This window comes from Geotrypetes seraphini, chromosome 3 (assembly GCF_902459505.1).
Source record: "Geotrypetes seraphini chromosome 3, aGeoSer1.1, whole genome shotgun sequence".
In the NCBI taxonomy this organism is placed as follows: domain Eukaryota; kingdom Metazoa; phylum Chordata; class Amphibia; order Gymnophiona; family Dermophiidae; genus Geotrypetes; species Geotrypetes seraphini.
The window spans coordinates 175,988,802-176,012,241 of NC_047086.1; the positions used below are offsets into that span (position 1 = coordinate 175,988,802).

A 23,440-nucleotide genomic window follows, 5' to 3' on the forward strand; every position below is an offset into this window, starting at 1 on the left:
GGAAGATGAATTGAGGTGCACATGAGCTCAGGGAAAAATATTCTAACGCTTTTTAATATTTATGCCTCTAATTCAAATCAGGCTGAATTTTCAAAACTCTTCAGCAATTGATTCTGCCAGTGGCTACTTCTAATCTAGTAGTAGCGAGGGATTTTAATGGTGTTATGGATTCATTGCTGGATAAACCTTGGGCTTAGATAATTTAGTACAGTCCTGTGGCTTGAAAGATATATGGCGGATTCTTCACTTTAATGCTCGGGAATTTTCTTTCTGCTCCCACATACATAAATCATTCTCAAGAATAAATTATATTTTTGTTTCAGATCAATTAACTCAGCAGGTTACAAAAGCCAGCATAGACCCAATTATTTTATCAGATCATGCTGGAGTTTGGATTGTATTTAAATTTGCTGAACAAGACTTGTTTGGAGATTCAATAATGCATTGCTTGCAGATTCAAACTTTCTTCAGGAATTTCAATTTAAAATGAATGAATATTTTCAACTCAATGCCTCAGAAGAAATCTCTTTAGAAACATTGTGGGATGCTTTCAAAGCTACTATGAGAGGGCAAATCATTTTGTATTTGGCGCACATGAGGAAACAACTTAAAATTGAATTTTCTAATTTGGAATAAGATATTAAGGATTTGGAGTCACAATAGGCCTCAAAATGGGAACAAATTACTTTACAGGCCCTCTTAAAAGTTAAATAAGAACATGAGAACATAAGCAGTGCCTCTGCTGGGTCAGACCATGCGCTCATGCGGCGGCCCATCAGGTCCAGGACCTGTATATTAATCCTCCATCTATACCCTTCAATTCCCTTTTCCTTCAGGAAAACATCTAATCCTTTCTTGAAACCCAATACCGTACTCTGTCCTACCATGCCCTCTGGAAGCGCATTCCAGGTGTCCACTACCCTCTGGGTGAAGAACTTCCTAGCATTGGTTCTGAATTTGTCTCCTCTTAATTTATCCGAATGCCCTCTCGTTCTTGTAGTCTTCGAAAGTTTGAAGAATCTGTCCCTCACCACTTTCTCTATGCCCTACATGATCTTGTAAGTCCCTATCATGTCCCCTCTAAGCCTCCGCTTTTCCAGGGAAAAAAGCCCCAGTTTCTCCAATCTTTCAGCATATGAAAGGTTTTCCATACCTTTTATCAATCTCGTCGCTCTTTTCTGAACCCTCTCGAGTATCGCCATATCCTTCTTAAGTACGGCGACCAAATTGGATGCAGTACTCCAGATGTGGGCACTAGTGCTGCCCGATTCAGGGAAAAAAATTTCGATTCAGCCTATTGAATCGATTTTTCGATTCGATTTTCCTGCCCAATTGGGTGGTTTTCTTTAAAACATCCTGGTGGGTTTATTTTATAACCTCTTCACCACTTTTATAGCCTCTTCACCCCCTTTGCCTTCTCCTAACCATACTAGCGCTGTGGTATAAACAAACAAAAAAGACCTTTTCCTCTCTCTGTTAAATCCTAGCTCACATTGCGGTCTAACACCAGCTCTGGCAGGATAAACGTTTCAAATCTGACATATTGTAATCACAAAACAGAAAATAAAATTATTTTTTCTACCTTTTGTTGGTCCCAAGCTCTGGTTGTCTTCTGATAACTTGCTTGCCAGGGTCTCCTTCTTTCTTCTTTCTCCGTGCTAACCATCCATCTGCCATCTCTAGCCTCCCCTTCCGTTTCTCTTCCCTCCCCCAGAGGTCGGGTATCTATCTATTTCTTTCGTCTCCATCCACAGATTCACCTTTTCTCAACTATCCTTTCATCCAGCATCTCTCTCTCCTTCCCCACCACCCCAGGGTCCACCATTTCTCCCTTTCTTTTCCCAACTACCCTCCTATCCAGTATCTCTATCCCCCTCCACAACATCCCTTGTGTCCAACTTCTCTCCCTTTCTGTTCCTTCCCTCCCTAAATCCCATTGCCCATCATCTCTCTCCCTCTCCTCTATTTTTAGACCCATTATTTCTTCCCCCCAAAGTCTGGCATATGCACGTCTCTTTGAACTCCCCTTTCCTCCCTCCCTCCGTGTATTTCTACACCAGGGCCCATTCCCCTGAAGGTCTGTCCCCTCGAAGGCCTGCGTCCCCCCCGAAGGCCTACACCCCACCCCTGAAGGCCTGCCTGATCCCCCTGTATGCCTACACCCCACCCTTGAAGGTCTGCCTGTCACCCCCCCGAAGGCCTGCACTCAAGGCCTGCCTGTCCCCGTCCCCCCCCTAAGACCTGCACCCAAGGCCTACCTGTCCCCCATGAAGGCCTACCTGTCCCCCTGAAGGCCTGCATTCAAGGCCTGCCTGTCCTCCCTGAAGGCCTGTACAAACCCCGAAGTCTGCACCTCCCCCCCCCCCCCCCGGAAAGCCTGCATGTCCCCCTGGCCTCCCAGCATCGATTTACCTCATTTAATCAGCCTGCATAAGATCGCTAGTGTTAGCGATCTTTGCAAGCTGCCGTCGGGTCTTCCGAGCTGTCTTCTCTCTGCCACGGTCCTGCCCCCTCCTCTGATGTCAGAAGAGGGGCGGGACCGCGGCAGAGAGAAGACAGCTCGGAAGACCTAATGGCAGCTTGCAAAGATCGCTACACTAGCGATCTTATGCAGGCTGATTAAATGAGGTAAATCAATGCCGGGAGGCCAGGGGGGAAGATGGACAGAAGCACTGACACTCCCCACTCACCCTCTAAAGCAGGAGCGGCCAGCCAGCAAGAGGCAGCGCTGCCGATCATGCTTTAGGAGGCGAGGAGGGAGGGTCAGATACCGAATCAGGAGGCCGATTTTTTGGCTTTTGAATCGATTCGAACCGATTCACCCGAAATGAATAGGTGAATCGATTCGAATCGTGAATCAGGCAGCACTAGCGGACACACCATTGCCCAATATAACGGCAGGATAACGTCTTTCGTTCTGGCTGTAATACCTTTCTTGATAATACCTTATACCCATTCTACACCACTTAGGATTTTGTAGAATTCAGTCATACTAATGTAAATATCTGGATTAGGAAGCCAATGCCAGCATGGCCAGTCATTCAATGACATGCATCAGGGACCTGGGTTCAATTCTTGGGACAGGTCTCATTCAGTGATGTGGGCAAGTGGCTGGATATAGGGCCCATGTATACAGAGTTGCAGACTAAATGAGTCGAATAAAATAAGTTGGAAAGAGATACAAAAACAAAAGACAAATCACAAAGTCCTTTGATAATAGCAAATGAAGACACAAGACAAATGTCACAGCCCAGGAGCAGTGGAATGCCTGTTTAGAAGTGTCCAAGCTCTGTCCCAGTCCCCATCCAAGCTCCACCCCAGACCCCACCCCGTAATAATAGTATTAATTGTAATGCTTTTTCTTCCTTTCATTCTTCATATACACACATAGTATAATCATATTAACAATATAGATGGATGGATCAGGAATTGGTTGGCCGGTAGGAAGCAGAGGGTAGGAGTGAAGGTCCACTACTCGGACTGGAGGAAGGTAACGAGTGGTGTCCCGTAGGGGTTGGTGCTCAGACCGCTGCTATTCAATATATTTATAAATGACATAGAAACAGGGACGAAGTGTGAAATAATAAAATTTGCAGACGACACCAAACTTTTTAGTGGTGCTCGGACTAAAGAGGACTTCGAAGAATTACAAAGGGACCTGAACAAGCTACAGGAGTGGGCGACGAGATGGCAGATGAAGTTCAATGTAAAGAAATGTAAAGTATTGCATGTAGGAAGCAAAAACCCGAGGTACGATGGGAGGGATGTTATTGAGTGAGAGTACCCAGGAAAGGGACTTGGGGGTAATAGTGGATAAAACAATGAAGCCGTCAGCACAGTGCGCAGCAGCCGCTAAGAGAGCAAATAGAATGCTAGGTATAATCAAAAGGGTATTACAACCAGAATGAAAGAAGTTATCCTGCCGCTGTATCGGGCGATGGTGCGTCTGCATCTGGAGTACTGCGTCCAGTATTGGTCGCCATACCTTAAGAAGGATATGGCGATACTCGAGAGGGTTCAGAGGAGAGCGACACGTTTGATAAAGGGTATGGAAAACCTTTCATACACTGAGAGACTGGAGAAACTGGGGCTCTTTTCCCTGGAGAAGAGGAGAATTAGAGGGGATATGATAGAGACTTACAAGATCATAAAGGGCATAGAGAAAGTAGAGAGGGACAGGTTCAAAACCAATGCTAGGAAGTTTTTCTTCACCCAATGGGTGGTGGACACCTGGAATGTGCTTCCAGAGGGCGTGATAGGACAGAGTACAGTATTAGGGTTCAAGAAGGGATTGGACGATTTTCTGAAGGAAAAGGGGATAGAGGGGTACAGATAGAAGACTACTACACAGGTCCTGGACCTGTTGGGCCGCCGCGCGAGCAGACTGCTGGGCATGATGGACCTCTGGTCTGACCCAGCAGAGGCACTTCTTATGGTCTTAATCACAAAATTAAACTATCATTTATGGTCTGCTTTTTTCAGCTACTAGATGTATAGCGCAGCTTAGAGAGAACACAGCTCCCCCTGTACAAATACCACTCTTAAATTAAAAAAAAAGTGGGGGACAATAGGGACAGAAATCGAAATAAGTGTATAGACTCAAATGGAGGCTGCTTCAACTTTGTTGGTTGGTCAGAGAAATTTTCAGCAGCCCCTCGTCTTGTATGCTGAATACTCTAAAGGTTTCAGTATGGGCAATACCCACTTACTCCTGCCCAATGCATTCCAGGATGTACTATGCTGGGGTATGAACTACACTGGGTAGGATGCTGCCATTTCCAAGATGGCAGCCTAGAGTACAAGAAGTATGAGGGTATGGAATGGGGTCTCCTTTGAGTCACCAGGGGTACATTGCGACTTGGGGGGAATCCAGAGTCCAACTGGACCACCAGGTTATTTTGAGACAGGGGGCTGCTAGATCACCAGAATATATTAATTTTTTTGGTGGGGGAAAGAAGGGGGTTGGAACAACGCTTAGGGAAGTTTATTGACCACCAGTGATGTGTTTGTGGAAGAAGGGAGGGAGGGAAGAAATATCGGATTGGGCTGGGGGTTACAGCAGTATGTTTTGGGGTTTTTGGGGTTTTTTTACCTGTCAACTTTCCTGCCAGTGTGTGAGCCAATTAGTGCCGGCACACCAACAGGAAAGTTAGCACAGAGTTCTGAGTAGCAAATTACTACTGTGATTTTAACGTGGCATTAATTTGCATGCTCATTACTCTGAGTATGCTGTGGCAACTTTCCTATGCTAGGTTTATAGTAGAATTTCACTCTACTATGAATCTTTAAGCGTCAGCCCCCAAATATGGATATTCAGTGCTGATCATTATCTAGTTAAAAGCACTGAATATCCAGATTTAATTCAGCCATAAGGCTGGCATTAAAAAAGAAAAAAATGCATTCAGCCACAGTTATCTGTGTATCAGTTAGTAAGAATTCTGCACGGTAATTCTTGTATCTTTTTCCATATATGTACCCAGAATTTCCAAGTTGCATGATCAACAAAGATCTGAAGTTTGGTGCAATTTTGTGAATTTTGGCAAGAGTCCACAAGACTCAATGTTTTAATGCAGCTGATCATGCAGCTCTTATACTTTTAGTTCAAAAGTATGACTAACCCTTTTCAGTACTGCATATTTTAGCAGAGTGTTTCACTTGTTTGTCAGATATTTTAAATAACTATACAAAGTAGGGTAAATATAGTCAATTACTGATATTCAATTCATTAAAATGATATAGCAAGAATACCATAACAAAAAATTAAATAATTTATTGATTTCTTTAATTCAATTCAATTGAATTTAAAAAAATCAATAAATTAAATATTTAATTAATTTTATGTTATGGTATTCTTGGTATAGCAGATATTTTAAGTAAACAATTTTACATTTTTTCTTAAAAGATTTTATACCAATTGGAAATTTTGCACTTCTTATTTGCAATTATATCCAGAGAATACACTGAAATTTCCAGTCAGATTTACTAATGTTGGAATGGATACCTCTGGTTTATTAAGATAAAAGATAACATCATCTGCATATGAAGAGAATTTGTATTCCACATCAGTTATCTTAATCCCATTTCTACCATTACCTTGTTTTATAGGCAAAGGTAATGGTTCTAAGGCTATATTAAAGTAACAGTGGCGGTAAGGGACATCACTGTCGGGTGATCCTTTGTAAATGAAAAGATTGTGCTAAAATTTTGTTAACATACAATTAAGCCTAGGGTTGACAGTATAAGACCTTAAAAAAAATAAAAAATTTTAAAAAAAACTCTGTGGAGTGACGATGTTCCTAAATGGACTTTATTTGAAAGTGTCAAAGTTCCAAAGGTACACTGAAATCATCCACATAAAATAATTTCATCCACATAAAAATGAATCATCCACATAAAAGCCTTAAAGGACCTAGTCCGCTAGGGATACAGGACCCAACACAGTCCGCGTTTCAACAAAAAGTCTTCATCAGGGTTCCCTGGGGGTCCTATAAAGGTGAATACGTGGGAAACAATTGTGTGGACCAAAACCCAAAAGTTCAAGTACACTAAACATAGGGCTCCTTTTACAAAGGTGCGCTAGCGTTTTTAGCCCATGCACAGGATTAGCACGCACTATAGAGCGCGCGCTAACTGGAAAAACTACCGCCTGCTCAAGGTGAGGCGGTAGCGGCTAGCGTGCGCTATTCCGTGCGTTAAGGCCCTAACGCACCTTTGTAAAAGAAGCCCATAGTTTCCCATTCAACTCTGTCAAAAGCCTTCTCAGCATCAAGAGACACCAAGAAAGCTAGAACATTAACCCACCCTTCCTTTTATACCGCAATAGCGGTAATTAGCGCAGGGAGATGCGCTGAATGCTTCGCTCATAGACTATGAGTATCGGGAGCATTCAGCACACCTCCCTGCACCGCTATCGTTGGTTAGTAAAAGGAGGGGTAAGTTGTATAGATAGAAATATTTAATGCCATATCAGAATTTTTCTTAAAACGGGACTAACTGTGGAATTTTATGATACCTTTTAAATATTTAATAAAACCTTATCTGTTAGAAACGTATAATGCCATGCTTTCATGTGATGGAGTACCTGATAATTGTAATAATTGTATTACCAAAAGCCAGGTTGCAGTCCTACTGAATTGGCTAATTTTTGACAGACACTTCAGTAGTTGGAACCTAAGAACAGTACCAGGCAGAGCTTTGGATTCTTGCCCAGAAATAGCTAAGAAGGAAAAAAAAAAAATAACCCAACAAATTATTAGATGGAATCAGGTTGGGCAGACTGGATGAACCATTCGGGTCGTTATCTGCCGTCATCTACTATGTTACAGATCATATGTTTTAAATAAACATTGATGACAAGATACTTGCAATAATTAGTGCAAATAGGCTCATAACGGTGTATTTCAAAACTGATATTGTCCAAACAGGATTTATTGTTGGCAGATACTCGTCAAATGATGTACAACTGTGCCTTCATTTAACACAACTTTAATATCGATGCCATTTTCTAGATGTTCATGATCCTGATTAAAGAAATTAACATTAGATAAGAAATTTTCTCTGTATGAGATATCATCTGTACTTTCTGATGTTCAACTATTTTAAAGAACTTGTTCAACTATTTCATTAGATTTTGAAAAACATTACCCTTTTTCATCATGTACTGAAACAATTTGTTGTTTTTTTCTTGATTCATAATAGGTCAATTGCTGAATAAATAATTCACCTCTAGCTTTATTTGTAAATAGTTTGTTGTATTTGAATCTTAGCATCATAAGTTTTTCACTACCAGCCAAGGACCATTTGTTTATTAATTGGCCTTCAACCATTTTAATGTCCGATTTCAGCTCTTCTGTGTAAGATTTTTGGTGCTTACGAGATTTAGCAGTGAATGACATTATGCGTCTTCTAATAATGGCTTTGAAAGCATCCCACAAAATAATAGGAAATGAGACAGATTCCTCATTTAATTCAAAATAATGTTTTATACTATCAGACAGATCAGTTATAAAGTTGTAAACCTTCAATACTGCATTATTGAAATGCTATAGTGGGAGGCAGAGATGAAACAACATTTGTCAACAAGTCACTTGATATTCCAGCCGTGGTCAGATATTATACTCTCTACAGAAAACATGTTGTACAAGGCTTTTAGAAAACAAAAAAAGTCAATTCCAAAAAATTGATTTGTGGACTTGTGAGCAGAAAGTAAATTCTAAGGGCTCCTTTTACTAAGCTGCAATAGCATTTTTAGCACATGCTAAACCCGCGCTATGCAGCTAGAACTCAATGCCAGCATTAAGATCTAGCGCGCAGGGCAATTCAGCGTGCGCTGAGCGCGCTAAAACCGCTATCGCAGCCCGAAGTCTTTCGGATACTGTAGTCTCCATCTCTCTCCACTAAGCCATCTTCTGTTCCTTTTTCTGTTTTGCTCTACACAGGGTAGTTTTACCTGATTTTTTGTGTATTCCAATAAATGATTAAGACCAGTGTTTGTTCTTTTCAATAATTCTGTTAGGTTTTCTATCCAAAGTAGGATCAATATTGAAATTTCCAGCTCGTATTATAACATTTTCGTATAATATACTCAGAAGCTCAGTACGAATTTGTTGAAAAAATTCTACATCTCCTATTGAGGGAGCACAGACATTAAGGAATATTTAGGGCTCTTTTCACGAAGGTGTGTTAGAGCCTTAACGCGCGGGATAGCGCGCGCTAAAATGCCCTGCACGCTAGCCGCTACCGCCTCCCCTTGAGCAGGTGGTAGTTTTTCAGATAGTGCACGCTAATCCGGTGCGTGCGCTAAAAACGCTAGCGCACCTTCGTAAAAGGATCCCTTAGTCTTACCGATAGAAATATTAAATAATATCCATCTACCATCTGGATCATGTTGGTGATTTCAGGATGAATTTTTGATGACTTATTGACCAATATTGCCACATTTTAAAAAATGGATTGCTGATGCAAATACACAATATTTAACCAATCCTTCAATTTATTAGATTCTGTATTATTTAAATGTATTTCTTGCAAAAGACAAAGATCAGACTTAGGATATCTAAAAAAAAAAAACCAAAACCTAAAATCTTTTTTTCTTTTGATAGTTATTTAAAGAAAATATTTTAATATTTGCCATCAGTGCTTTTCAACCACTTCTCATTTGAATTTCTCTATATGAAATGACATTGTTGCCTAAAGTCCCTGAATGATAAGCCAGTATTAAGCAACATAACATAAACCTTCATCTGTATCCCCCAATACCTTCTAGTTCAATGTGGGTAGCAAGATAAGAGAACATACAATAACCTTATTTAAATTTGGTTGTTTGTTTTTATTATAAGGTTCTTTATGGCCTGGCTCCAAGCTACCTAGTTGAACATTTTTTTTCTATTTAGTCGACCTACTTGCTTGTTGCGGGCCCCTACGTTTTTTGTGTTTCCATCAGCTAGAGGCTGTTTATATAAAAAGTATTTGGAACGAATGGTCTCTTATTAGACTACATGTTGCTGAATGGAATTGTTGCCTCTAATCAGATCTTCTATTTCCTATTCATATTACAGAAAATGTTAAAAACTTATCTGTTTCATACATTTTATGGGGAATTAATTTATGACCCTTGTCTCTACTTTGTCGCATGATATTGAATTGTAATTCACTGTTCTTCTTGCCTTCACAGGAAGCCAATGCAGTTGACAAAGCTATCTTCTCCTATGGATAGTTTACCATGATGAAAAACTAAAAAAAAACAAAAAACAACAGACAATATCTTATAAAAGGAGTGATATTTATCATTTTCAAACAATCAATCCTTTAACCCTTTCAGGACCATAAGGATCGTAGGCCAATTTTTGTGGTTTTGACGACATTTTTATGGTAAAAAGGGCTTGCAGATGCCAAAAAATTGATTTTTTTGTGAAATATCATTATTTTTATTTTAAAAAATCACACTTCTGGCTTATGGACAGTGTGGCAAGTGAATCTTCTCATCAATCTAGCAACGACGCTAATGAATGAATGTCGGAACCAGTTTGTTTACATAAAGGCAGTATCATATGGAATCCGTACATATCAAATTTAGAACTGTAGACTATCCCAATCAAAATTTATAGGATTTTAAAGTTATGGGACAAATATGTCCCTTGGTCCTGAAAGGGTTAATGAAAACAATCTTGAATTGATATATTTTTAAACCGGCACTGAAATACAAGACATTCTGGCCCCGATTCCAATAACAGCGCTGTAAATTAGGCAGCGGTAGGCACTCTACCGCCGCCTAATTTAATTATTTTCATTGGTTCAATTGGCGCAGTAATTAATTGCACCAATTAAAAAACTAATTGAAATGCCATTTTTTTTTAAATGGAGGTGGCCGCTTTTGGGAGCTGGGTGGTGGGAAAACTCATTTTGAACAGCTAGTGGGTCCCACGCTTCAGAAGGGGACAATTTTAGCCCTTTACAAATATTTAAATGCTCAGCTGGGGCTCTTATCCTATATGAAGGCTTGGGAGCAGGATTTGGGATGGGGCATACTGTATCTGAATGAGAAGGCATTTGGTCTCAGGTGGCCTCTATGGGATGAATAGAAAATGGTGCTCCTGCGCTGATACTCTATCCCTGTGTTGTTGGCACGCATGGGGAATGGAGGCGAGGGGCTTTGTTGGAGAGAACCTATAAACATATGTGGTGGGATTGTTCTTAGGGCCACGGATATTAGACTTCTATTTTTGTGCTGTTATACAAGATCTTGGGATGAGACGTTTGTGCTTCGTGGGAGATGGTGCTTCTTTGTCAATAAGAACCTAATTTGGACACTGGGGAATTAAGTTTTTGTAAATTGTTTGTTTGTTTGTTTTTTACAGCAACTAGACTTGTTCTAGCTGGTGTAGCCTTACTGGCTTTGGTGGTGTACAAGTTACATCAGCGGCATACTATGTATAAACTTACAGCTACTAAGCACAGCCACCTGCATAAGTTTGACCGCATCTGGCGGTGTTACAGTTTTTTCTCTGTTGCCTGTCATTCTCGACTTTTGTTGTACTGTGCTCCTTTGGGGTGCTTGTTTTTGTTCCACTTTGGGGGGGGGTTGGGAATCTTCCTGTTTTATTCTTATTTTATACCTGTGCACCGAACATAAGAACAGCCTTACTGGGTCACACCAATTGTCCATCAAGCCAAGTTGCCCGTTCTCATGGGGCCAATCTAGGTCACAAGTAACTAGCCAAAACCCAAGGGGTAGCAATATTCCATGCTACCAATCCAGAGCAAGCAGTGGCTTCCCCCTGTCTTTGTCAATAATAGATTATTGATTTTTCCTCTAGGAACTTGACCAAACCTTTCTTAAAACCACCTAGACTATCCCCTCTTACCACAACCTCTGGCAATGCGTTCCAGAACTTAACTATTCTCTGAATGAAAAAATTTTTTCCTCCCATTGGTTTTAAAAGTATTTCCCTGTAACTTCATCGAGTGTCCCCTAGTCTTTGTAATTTTGGACGGAGTGAAAAATCGATCCACTTGTACCCATTCTACTCCACTCAGGATTTTGTAGACTTCAATCATATCTCCCCTCAGCCATCTCTTTTCCAAGCTGAAGAGCCCTAATCGCTTAATAGATTGTTTTTGAACCAATTTTGTGGTTATTGACTTGTTGCTTCCTTCTATGAGGGCCATTCAAAAAAGTATCAGACCTTAATTTTTCTTGCGTAAACAAATAAAGCTAGAGAGGCATGATTTGGTTCACGTATGTAGGCGACCCTAATGCATACAGAAGCTCTCTGGCAGTCTCCGGCAGACCACTGAAGAGTGAGGAAAGGTAAGTGAGCACCGTCAGATTTTTGTTTTTGACAAAATGACATAAAAAGTTGAACACTACTGCATTAAATTTTGTGTAATGCTTGGCGATTCCCAAGTGGAAACAATCCACAAGATTCAACAGGACTTCGGAGATGGCTGCACATCAGTGGAAAGTGAAGCACGTTCTAGTAGGCTCTCAATATCCAGAAATGAAATCGTCATTGACCTGGTTCTGGTAGGCCCTCAACATCCAGAAATGAGATCATCATTGACCTGGTAATGCAGGATCATTGAATCACGATCAGAGAACTTGCAGAAAAGGCGAGCATCAGCATTGGATCCTTTAATTCCATTTTGACTGAGGATTTGGGCTTCAGGAGAATTTCAGCAAATTTTGTGCTAAAGCTGCTAACGATCGAGCAGAAGCAACTCCGTTTGGAGATTGCACAGGACATGCTGGAGATTGTGAATAGTGATTCCAACTTCCTCAGCACAGTGATCACTGGCAATGAGTCCTGGGTATATGGATAAGACCCAGAAACCAAGTTGATGTCATTACAATGGAAGCATTCAACATCCCTGAGACCAGAAAAAGCAAGACAGGTCCTCAGCAATGTCAAAGTCATGCTGACCATCTTCATTGACTCCAGTGGCGTGATTCATCACGAGTACCTACCACACGGCACAACCATACTACCAAGAGGTTCTGCATTGCCTTCATAACGCTGTGAGACACAAACGGCCAGACCTGTGGGCAGCATCACGATAATGCATCTGCCCATTCTTCACATTTGATACGAAGTTTCTTAGCCAAACACAACACACCTGTGATTCCTCAGGCTCCCTACTCTCCTGACATATTATAAACAAATCAAGGGTACATCAATGGGGGCCAAGATGGCGCCCTCCATTGCCTGTTTATATGTATCTAAATTTGAACAAACATTTTTGTACGCTTCTGACTTTTGGAAATATTTTTTAATTTGGAAGCGTTATATAGATGATATTTTTGCCGTATGGACAGGCACTCTAGCAAATCTTGACCTATTTTTCAAATGGGTGAACTCATGTGACCATAATCTGCAGTTTACAATGCATACCGATATGTGTCAGGTACCTTTTCTAGACATTAACATCACACTGGATCAAGGACAGTTCAAGACCAGTATATACCGGAAAACCACCGACAGGAATAATCTTCTACAATATAGCAGTTTCCACCCTAAACATCTAAGGAATAACATTCCGGTTGGCCAGTTTTTGTGCCTCTGAAGATTGTGTACTGCAGTTCATGAGTACATCAGTAAAGCCAGTGGCATGAAACTTAAATTTCAAGAGAGGGGTTATCCCCCTTCAGTGATTCATAAAGCATACAAAAGAGCTCTATACGCTAACAGATCGCTACTATTGAACCCCGTGCCTAAACAAGATGAACAAGCGTTAGTTTGTGTACTCCCATATTCCACCTTAGCGTTTCAAATCAAACGTGTCATTAAACAACATTGGGGCATCATGCAATATCATCAGGAATTTCAAGATTTACCTAGATTTGCTTTTTCTAAACAACAAAATTTGAAACAACGTCTGGTGCACTCACAGTTTCTCAGATATGATTCAAGGACCAGGTCATCGGGAGAACATAATCCTTGTGGACATTGTAGGATGTGTGCACAGAGTATTAAATTGAGACACATGCAGTTTACCACCACAAACATGTATAAATTTGATTGTCCCACTACAGACTGTAACTCTCAATAAGTTGTGTACATAATTCAATACCCATGCAATCTTCATTATGTAGAGTGAACCACCCGCAGCATTAAAACTAGGATAGGGGAACACATCAGCAGGATTAGGTCAGAAGTGAAGGAGGCTCCCCCTGGTCTCCAACTGGCTTGAGAAACAACATGATCTGACAGACTTGAAATACTCAATTTTAGACACAGTTGCTACAACCAGAGGAGGCAATCTGGCACAAATGCTATGGAAGAAAGAACAGAAGTCGATTTACCTTCTCAACACGTTACACCCGTATGACTCAATAATGAAATAGAATGGGTGGCGTTTCTTTGACTGAACTTTATTTTCACCTATGCTCTGTACATTGCCATCGAGAGGTCATTTAATTTCAACTTTAATTTTACCAGATCTTTAATTCCACGTATCAAGTGTATACGGAGTCTCCTCCTCCCACTCCCTATTTTAAAACATGCATCAACTCACAGCGCCTTGCTGGCAGTTGGAACTTTCAGAACTAACAGTGAGCTCCAGCAGTGGTATGTACTATTGTAATGCGTTTCCCTTTCTAATGGTTTTGCCTAATGAATGATTATAAACATAGTAGGTTTAGTGTGAGTATGGATTTTTACCCACACATAACCCGATACTCTTTATGTTTATAGATGTGACCGTACATCACGAAGTTTAAAGAACTATAACAATTTATAGCACTAAGCTTTTTTGAACATCCTACAATCGGGTCTCCTGAAGCAGAGATTGAAACGGGGCCATGTTGGGACCCCTCAAACCAAGCTTAAAAGCTAAGTGAACTTTAATACATCCAATTAACATAGTGATGGCTGTTTTTCGATAAATCAAGAGAAGATATCGCTCTCAATACATTTGAAGGAATACAAAAATTTTGAAATTTATTTAAATAGCTCTTTCGTGTCTTAGAGCGTGATCATTGATTTATGAAGTTGCAATGACTGGAAGGTGAACTCTTATTGCAGGGAGATTTAGTAGCCTTCCCTTCAGAGTTTCATGTCTCTGAGCATTTTATATATTTAATTGATCACTCCCTATAGACAGTTTTTCCCATTGAAGTCAGCTTTTTGTTACTTTCAAATTCTTTCCGACTTCTGTTGCTGTTAATTTATATCCCTGATTTATAAGGAAAAGATGGATGTAGGGCAGAAAGTAAAGGAGATATAAACAGCAAATGGATAAGAAGGCCCTGGAAACAGAGTTAAGAGCACAGACAGAAGGAAATTTACCCAGAGACTAGGAAAATAGGAGTAGAAAAATAAAATTATCAGACAACAAAGGTAAGAAAAGTGATTTTATTTTCAATTTAGATATAACTATATGACTATTTAAAGCCCTAGAAAGATAGTTGCCCTTAACATACATCTACTATATCCATACTGTAAAACTCTACGGAGGCATGTTACAGAGCATGCTTTCTGTTTCCATTACTACTGATGATCAAATATTTAATACTTAATGCAGAAAAAATCATTTTTTTAAATGATCATCTTTAGGGAAAATACTTTTGAAACATCAGTTGTCCAGTTGGAACCATTTCAGTTTTGAATATTGACTTAGCAAATCCTGACAATAAAATGAAGCCCATACACCACTTTTTAGGGGGTGGGGAGAGAGAAAACCCTGACAGGTGAACATACATGTCTAACATGGAGGCTAACAGCCAAAGCTGTAATACGGTGGGGCATTCCAACATTTCCCTGACCACCCCCTTTCATTCAGAATGATTTTTTATTTTTTTACTGACAGAGGTCTACTTCAACAATTCCCTACCATGGGAAAAAGCCATGACACGGCAACATTTAGCTCTCATATCAGTAAAAGAAACAAAGCAAGAGGTTAAAGTTTTTGCACACAACCAGGTGGCAAAAAGCCTCAAACAGTGCAGAGCCAAAGTCCACACCCAAAGGCATTACATTCAGACATATATTTCTGACGCATCAGGTTAAAAGGTATCTAAAGTTGGCAGCTGAAGCAAAGAGAATCCACAGAAATGCCTAGGACAATAGGCACTTATCAATGTGTCACAAGATCAGCAGTAGCATATATACCTTACCGTTCAAAGTGCAACACCGTAGTTTAACTGATATAAATTTGCTACTGTTCTTTAACCCTTCAACAAAATATCTGTTGCATGAAATTATATAGGTTTGGTTTCCAGTTTGCTAATCACTTTTAAGAATCTAGAACAAAGATCTGGATTTCAGAACAGTGTTTTAATGTGCTTTTGTGTTTAGGACTTGTACATGGAAAGTATAAGGTGGTTTTCATGTCTTACACATAAGGAAAAGGAAGTTGCTGGGGAAAAAAACACTCAGATTTACTTTTCCTGCATTACATTCTTTCGATTACGGTGATTGGTTCTTTCCAGATCCAAATGGTATTGGCCCCAAGCCCATCATCGCACCAGAAATTTAAAGCAAGTTCCACAGCTGTCAACAGAATATAAATGACAACACGATTATGTTGGCAGGGTCTCTATTCTATCGAAAAAGATTATAAAGAAAAAAAAAATGCAGTGGAGAGCTCTTCTTTGAACATTAAGCCTAGAGCACAGAAAACATTTTTTACTTGTTTTCACGTAATTTTTTTTTTCGGGGGGGGAGGGAGGGAGTTATAGCACAATTAACTTTTTAGTCCATTAAACATTTGTTGACCGACACGCGTGGAATCGATTGTGCACATAGTGAATTTCTTTTTAGGAGCATTTGATTAATGCACGGCAACAAACAGACGCATCTAATACTTGTCTCTCCCACAGCACAGAAAGGGGTCAAAATAAGTTATTGTCCGTAAGCAACGAAGGGCGGACAGGGGAAACTAATGCTGCCACCAGAGACAACCCTACGACAGTATAGCCCCCCCCCCCCCCCCCAAGACCACGGAGCGCACAGACACACAAGAGCAACAAACTACCATCACAAAAGCCAGCGAGGCAGCTGCAGACACAGCGATGAGGACCAACAGCGAGCAAGCAGTGCAAGCCAAAGGAGCCAGCTCTGACTGGGGGGACTTGAGCACCCCCAATAAAACTCCTTGATTGTATCCAGAGAGAGGTCAATTTCTGTGGGGTTTAGCACCCCCAATAATTTTGACGAGTTGGCTCCTACAGTGCAAGCACCAGAGCCCGGGCTGAGGACAGTCATCATTCGGACTCTGAAGAGACACGCGCCGCCTTCCCGCCCCTACCATTACAGCCTAGCGACTGAAGGTTCCGCGCGCGCGCGCGTCCCCCCGCACGCTCTCACTTACGGTTCCATGGCTGCGGCTGCTGCTGCCGCTGCCCCACCAACAGCTCACATCCGCATACTACTTCCCGATACGTCATCCGTGCGCTGACGCGACGTCCGCGCGTGCGTTTCTTTTCCCATCTTCCTCCGCGTTCGTAACCGTGGCTGCGGTGAGAAAAGGAAAGCGCTGGTGGCTGAGATTCCCGCGCACCCTTTTCCATGTTGGCAGCGAGCTAATGAGAAGACAGGGTCGGCGCTGCTTGCCACATGAGCTAGGAGAGACTCTGTGGTGGCAAGGCTTATATAATAACGGATCTCTGTCTTACCAGCAAGGGGTGGGGGGTCTGCCAGACCCTAAGCGAGTTTAACCAGGCACACCAACAGGGGTCTGGTTAAACTTGGTACATAAAGTAAGGCTGCTTTTTTATTTGTTCTGTCCTAATGGTCTGGTTCCGCTAACTGGCTAGGTCCATATTTCACCCTGTGTCTGCCCCTCCCCATCCCTAACCTTGCTGGTTATGTGTTGGCTGTTCAGAAGCAATATCCATGACATCCTGTTTGTCTGTTTTTAGATTGTAAGCTCTTTCGAGCAGGGACTGGCTTTGTGACTCTGTACAGCGCTGCATATGTCTGGTAGCGATATAAAAAACAATAGTAGTAGTACCAGTAGTACAGTACTTCTAAAGCCCTATCTCCCTCACCATAGCTGAGGTCTAGACCCCTCCCCCCCACAAGAACAGAAGAATAGCCTTAGGGGACCTAAATTCTCCGACGATGATAAAAAAAAAGTGTTAAATCTACCGATTTTTGGAGAGGAGATTGCTAAAGCAATAAGTTCCCAATGCAGTCAGGCAAAACATTGGGCTTTAACGGATATACAGTAGAATTCTTCAAGCACTTTCAAAGCCTTCTGATCCCTCATTTGCTTGATTTGTATAAACATATCTTAGAACAAAGTTCAGTCAAAGGCTCTATCAGGGAAGCCTCATGATTGTAATCCCTAAGCCAGATAGGGATCCACTAGAAGTGTGTAACTATAGACCCATATCTTTAATTAATGTTGATACAAAAATTTATGCAAAAGTCCTGGCAGACAGACTGGCAAAAGTTTTATCAAGCCTAACTGCGCCAGAGCAGACTGGCTTTATTTCAGGACGTCATTCTGCAAATAATACCAGACTTTGTTTCCAATTGCTTCAGATTGCAGAGTCTCTTGAATCACCTGCTTATATGATGCTGATGCTGAAAAAGCATTCGACAGGGTAGAATGGCCCTATTTGTTGAAAGTATTAGATTGGTTTGATCTAGGAAAAGATTTTTGTAATATGGTTGGAGTTCTTTGTGTCCCCATGTGCAAGACTGTATGTTAATAACTGTCTTATCAGATAGTTTTTCTTTACACGGAGGAACTAGGCAAGGTTGCCCTCTGTCTCCACTGTTATTTGACCTTGTATTAGAACTCCTGTTGTTGGCAATCAAACAGGATGTTATGATTGAAGGTATCCCGTTTAATTCTAAAACTTGCAAACTTGATGCGGATGATATATTATTGTATCTTACAAATCCATCTAATTCCATTCCCAAATTGTTGAATGTTATAAACAAATTTGGGGCGTTCTCAGGATACAAGATAAATTGGTCCAAATCAGAGCTTATGCCTGCCAATGTATTTAGTGTTAAAGAACTTTTTGCAGATTTTCCATTTAAATGGGTACCAGGGGGTTTTAAGTATCTTGGCATACAAATATGCTCCTCATTGTACGAGACTATTATGGTAAATGAAAAGAAGCTATTGCTTATTGTTAGAGTTAATTAGAAAATTAACACCAAAGTGGCTTTCCTGGAGGGGAAGAGTAGAAACTGTAAAAATGATGATAGCTCCTACAATTATGTACTGTTTGAGCACGATTCCATCTTTTTTTCATCACCAGTATATAAAGAATTAGATAAGGAGATCAGTAAATTTATTTGGCACAATAAGCAACCGAGGATAGCATTTAAGACCTTGCAGTTAACAAAAGACTATGGAGGAGTGAATTTTCCATATTTCTACAAGTATCATTGGGCTTTTATACTAAGACAGGCTATGTATTGGCTAACACCGGAAAAGTTTAACTTACCGAGTTGGTGCTCCTTGGAACAAAGATTTGTTTTTCCCACTTCGTATAAATGATGCAATAGGAATTGAATTACTTAAGCAATTGAAGTCAAATCCAATTATTAGTTCCATGCAAAAAACACTTGTTGATTTGGACTGACAATTGGTCGTCCCCTATGGAAACACGTTTAGATGTCCATTGTGGAATAACAAAAAGATTTGTTCACGGCAGCCCGCCTTGAAATTGCTGCTAGCTGGAAACGTAAGGATTTACCGGGTATACAATGAGTTTGGGTTCACCTGGATTCTTTACATCTAATGTCCAAATTGACGGTGTTTTGACGTTACACTATGCCCCTTTATCATAAGATGTGGGACCCTTACTTGATTTGGAGGGGGACTATCCGATGGCTACCTGTTAGAATCTTTTCCTGGTAACATTTGGGATATGGGGGTGTTGCCCTTTCCACCTCTCTCTTCTTGTCTTCTGTACTACTTGAAGGCCTTTGTTATTAGATGTTTCTGTATTGGATTATTCTGAGGGGGGGGAGTTTTGGGGGTAGGGGTTGGCGGGTAGGAAATGGTGGGTTCTGGGGATTCACAAGGTGTTTTTATTTGCAGATACAGTGGTGCCTCGCATAACGGACGCCTCGCACAGCGAACGCTGCGCATAACGAACTTTTTGTCTTGCTCCCTATAACGAACTTCGTTTCACACAACGAAGTCGCCCGAGGGGCCCGGGGGGGGGCGGAACTACTCTCGCCGCTTCCTAATGTGAGCCGGGAACAGCAGCACCCTCCTGTCTGAATGCAGTGTTCCATCATCTCCCTCCACCTTACCTTAGATACCGAGTTTTCCGGCTTTCTTTTTCGGCCAGCCACACACTTTCAAAGAGCAGCACATGCGCGCATGCTCTGTTGTTCAATCTTCTCCTCTGACGCAACCGGAAACCGGAAGTTGCAGGAGAGGAGAACATTGATCAACTCCAGCAGCTGCGCGTGCACAGCTTTTTGAAATCGTGCGGCTGGGTGAAAAAGAAAGCTGGCAAACTCTGCATATAAGGTGAGGTGGAGGGAGGGAAATGTAGGGCTGCAGAACGAATTATTTTGTTTTACATGTATTCTTATGGGACAACAGGGCTGCAGAACGAATTATTTTGTTTTACATGTATTCTTATGGGAAAACGCGTTTCACACAACGAACTTTTCGCATAACAAACTTGCTCCTGGAACGAATTAAGTTCGTTGTGTGAGGCACCACTGTACTTTGGAATTAGCTGCATTGTTTGCTGTATTGTGAATCTATAGTTTTCTTTGTTGGGTTGGGGTTTTTCTTTTCTGGAAATTTTTTATAAATAAAAATTATAAAAAATAAACCAAAAAGATTCGTATTGATGGTGAATCATTACTATGGAAAGAATGGATGAAATTGAATATATATACAATGGAAGATGTCATGATATGAGACAAGCTCGTCTTTTGTGGAATTAAGAGATAGTCATCAAGTTAAATTCACTCATAGTTTTAAGTGGCTTCAGCTTCCACTTGCGATTAGCCTTTTTAAAAGTTCATTGAAACCATCTAAACCAAGTATTTTATTACAATGTGAAAGAATTACAGGCTTAGGTCATGAAGTGTCAAACTGGTACAAAGTTGTAATTCACAAAGAACAACAAAAGAGAATGGATTAAAAGATATTTGGGCTAATGAATTGAAGATAGAATTATCAAATGAACAATGGGATCTTATGGTGCTTGAACGTATTAGCTACTGTCAATCAGTTGCAATGAAGCAATCACTTTATTTTATGTTAAGACTGGTAATATCTGAGGACATAGTGGTCACAGTTTCTGGCGGTAGAATGTTTGATAAAGCTGGGAAAGCAAAACATGTTGGCATGCAATCCCTAGCCAGAGACCACATGATTCAAGCACCCCCCATCGGAGCCCCTTAAAATACTGGTTTTCTTCGGCGCGCTTCTGCCTTGCGCTCAGTTGTCAGCGCTGGGTTGTCGGCACGCACTTTTGCCTATGAACTCTTCAAAACACAAGTCCAAGGTATTCCTCTTAGAGTTAAGAATAGACAATTACCAGTTTGTGAGGCTACAGCCACACTAAAGAACTCTAGAATATGGTCAGACTCACCAAGATAACAGACAATAAACCAGCAGGTAGGAACATAGAAAACAGGTACAGGCTAGCTAGAAAAGAATCAGAACCAAAAGGTAAGTCAAGGATGCAAGACATCCAGGAACTCATACAAAAGACCAACCTAAAGGTAGGTAGCATGGGAGTTCCTAGGTTAAAATAAGTACTGAGGAACAATCAGATAAGATACATTCTCAGAGAACCAGTTGGCCAAAGTGCATTATCAGAGAGACAATCAGAGCAAGTCACATTATTATGGCATTGCTAAGGACAGCTTAAAAGGCAGGAAGAAACTGACGCTTACTTTTTCCTATGTGAGAAGGTTATGGTTATCTTTATTTGCTATACCACATTTCCTCTGCAGATATCAAAGCGGTTTACAGTACATTGAACAATAAACAGGTACTCTTAAGTAGTTTCCCTATCTGTCCTGGCAGGCTCGCAACGTAACTATGGTACCTGGGGCAATGGAGGGTTAAGTGACTTCCCATGGATTGAACCTGCAACCTCAGGATACTGGGGCAGCAGCTCCAACCACTAGGCTATTCCTCCAGTATACCCAGTGTTAATTGATTAATGCAGATGTGTCGCTACATAATAACCAATTAGCACATGGTAAGTAGGTGTTGGTAATGGCCATGTTCTAATTAGGAAAAATATTTGGGGGGTTTTGTTGTTTCAAAAATCTCTTATTTCCAGACATTTTTGTGCTCCGTACATATTTCTTTAAGTACTATTTTTTTTTTCAAGTCCTAAAGAAAAACACACAAAAGCTATAGGGATGGCTATATGGCACCATTCCTAGTAAACTGATCACACAGACATCCGAGCAGAGTTTAGGGGCAGCCTAGTGGTCAGTGCAGTGGATTTCACATAAAGGAACCCAGGTACAAATCCAATTTTAACACCCTTATTTAGTACTGCGAGTCCTCCAGAAACACCTAGATAACCTACTATACCTACAAAAGCCCTCAGGTCTGCTGGTGTGTCCTATCTGTAGGTACAGTTGGAAGGCTCACAATTTCCAACACAAGTATACTAGTCAGAGTGGGATATGAACTGGGTACCTTTCTCTACAGTCCATTGCACTGACCTCTAGCCTACTCCTGGTACCAGTTTGCTGATCTAATAGGAATGGCCATAATATCTGAAGCTGCCACAGAGTAGTATGTACTGTCACCACATCTTTGGGGGGGTAGGATGGATCAGTGACCACTAGGAAATTAAGGTGAGGTCAGGACTTACACCCTCCAGTGGTCAGCTAGTCATTTAGTCACCTTTTAATGACTTTCCCCCTCTTCTAAGAAACTGCAGTTTCTAGCGCAGGGAGCCGTGCTGAATGGCCCACGCTGCTTCTGACTCTCATAGGAACTTAATGAGCATCAGGAGCAGCATGGGCCATCCAGCACAGCTCTCTGTGCTCTCTCTGCACTAAAAACTGCTAGTGCGGTTTCATAGAAGAGGGGGTTAGTCATGATTAAAACAGATCCAGATAAAAAGTCCCAATTTTGCCATTATCCCAGGAAAACATCCCAAATTCTGGGCTGACCCCAGCATGCCCCTTGCAATTTAGATGAACAGCAGAGAAAACCATCTCAAATTTGCATTTTGAAAATCACAACTTGGATGTCCACGCACCAACCCTGAATATCCAGGGGTAATTCATATTGAACAGGCCACCAGAGCTTATGTGAGTCCTAGCTAATGTTTAACTGTGGACCACATAAGACAGTTATATGGTCCCAAGCTACATATCCACTAGGATCTGCATAATGAGAAAGAGGTACCTCATCCCTCTCATCTCCCCCTGAAGCAGAAGCCAGTCCCAAACCCTCACCCAATAGGCCCCTCCAGGTCTACCTTAAATCTCCCTGGTGGTCTGATGGGGGGGGGGGGGGCATATGGTAAAAGGTAATGCCCACAGATATAACCTCAAAATAGCCTCCTTGACTTGTAGCAATAGTCTCATGGTACTTGCATATACTACAAGACTGCCTCTAAGGAGTCACAACAGCCTTTCTGAGGCACTGGATATCATTTCTGCTCATATGCCTCCTAGACCATCAGTGAACTTCAAGGTAGTCCCAGGGGAGATGGCTTGGGCCAAGCCTAGCAAGACTGGGGGGTAGGACTGCAGAAATGGGAATAGAAGTGTAGATCCAGAAAGATTCTCAGAAGACTATGTTTGCGAGGAACTAGCTAAATTAAAAATAGACAAGGTAATGGGGCCTAATGGGATACATCATGGTACTCAAGGAACTCAGAGAGGTTCTGGTGGTTCTGTTGTCTTATCTTTTCAATGCTTCCTTAGAGTCTGGTGTGGTCCTGGAGGACTGGAGAAGGGCAGATATGGTCCCTATGCACAAGAGTGGAAGTAAGGAGGAAGTTGGGACTTACAGACTGGTTAGT

The 23,440-nt window shown here is 41.2% G+C and overlaps 1 protein-coding gene across 7 annotated transcripts in view; it reads right to left on the reverse strand.

Moving 5' to 3' along the window:
- The window catches only part of TMEM181 (transmembrane protein 181), a 126,391-nt gene that overhangs the window by 96,504 nt on the left and 6,447 nt on the right, over nucleotides 1-23,440 (reverse strand). Inside the window, exons 1-2 of one of the 7 annotated variants that reach the window (XM_033937789.1) lie at nucleotides 16,810-16,899; nucleotides 9,587-9,732 (exon numbers count right to left, since the gene is read on the reverse strand). The exons of 1 other annotated variant lie outside the window; for it this stretch is intronic. In XM_033937789.1, coding sequence (XP_033793680.1) covers nucleotides 9,587-9,633 — 47 coding nt within the window. In that variant the 5' untranslated portion in view covers nucleotides 9,634-9,732; nucleotides 16,810-16,899. Of the gene's footprint in view, nucleotides 1-9,586; nucleotides 9,733-16,473; nucleotides 16,755-16,809; nucleotides 16,943-23,440 lie in introns of those variants that run through there. 5 more of the 7 variants (XM_033937793.1, XM_033937790.1, XM_033937794.1 and 2 more) reach the window with 5 other exon arrangements.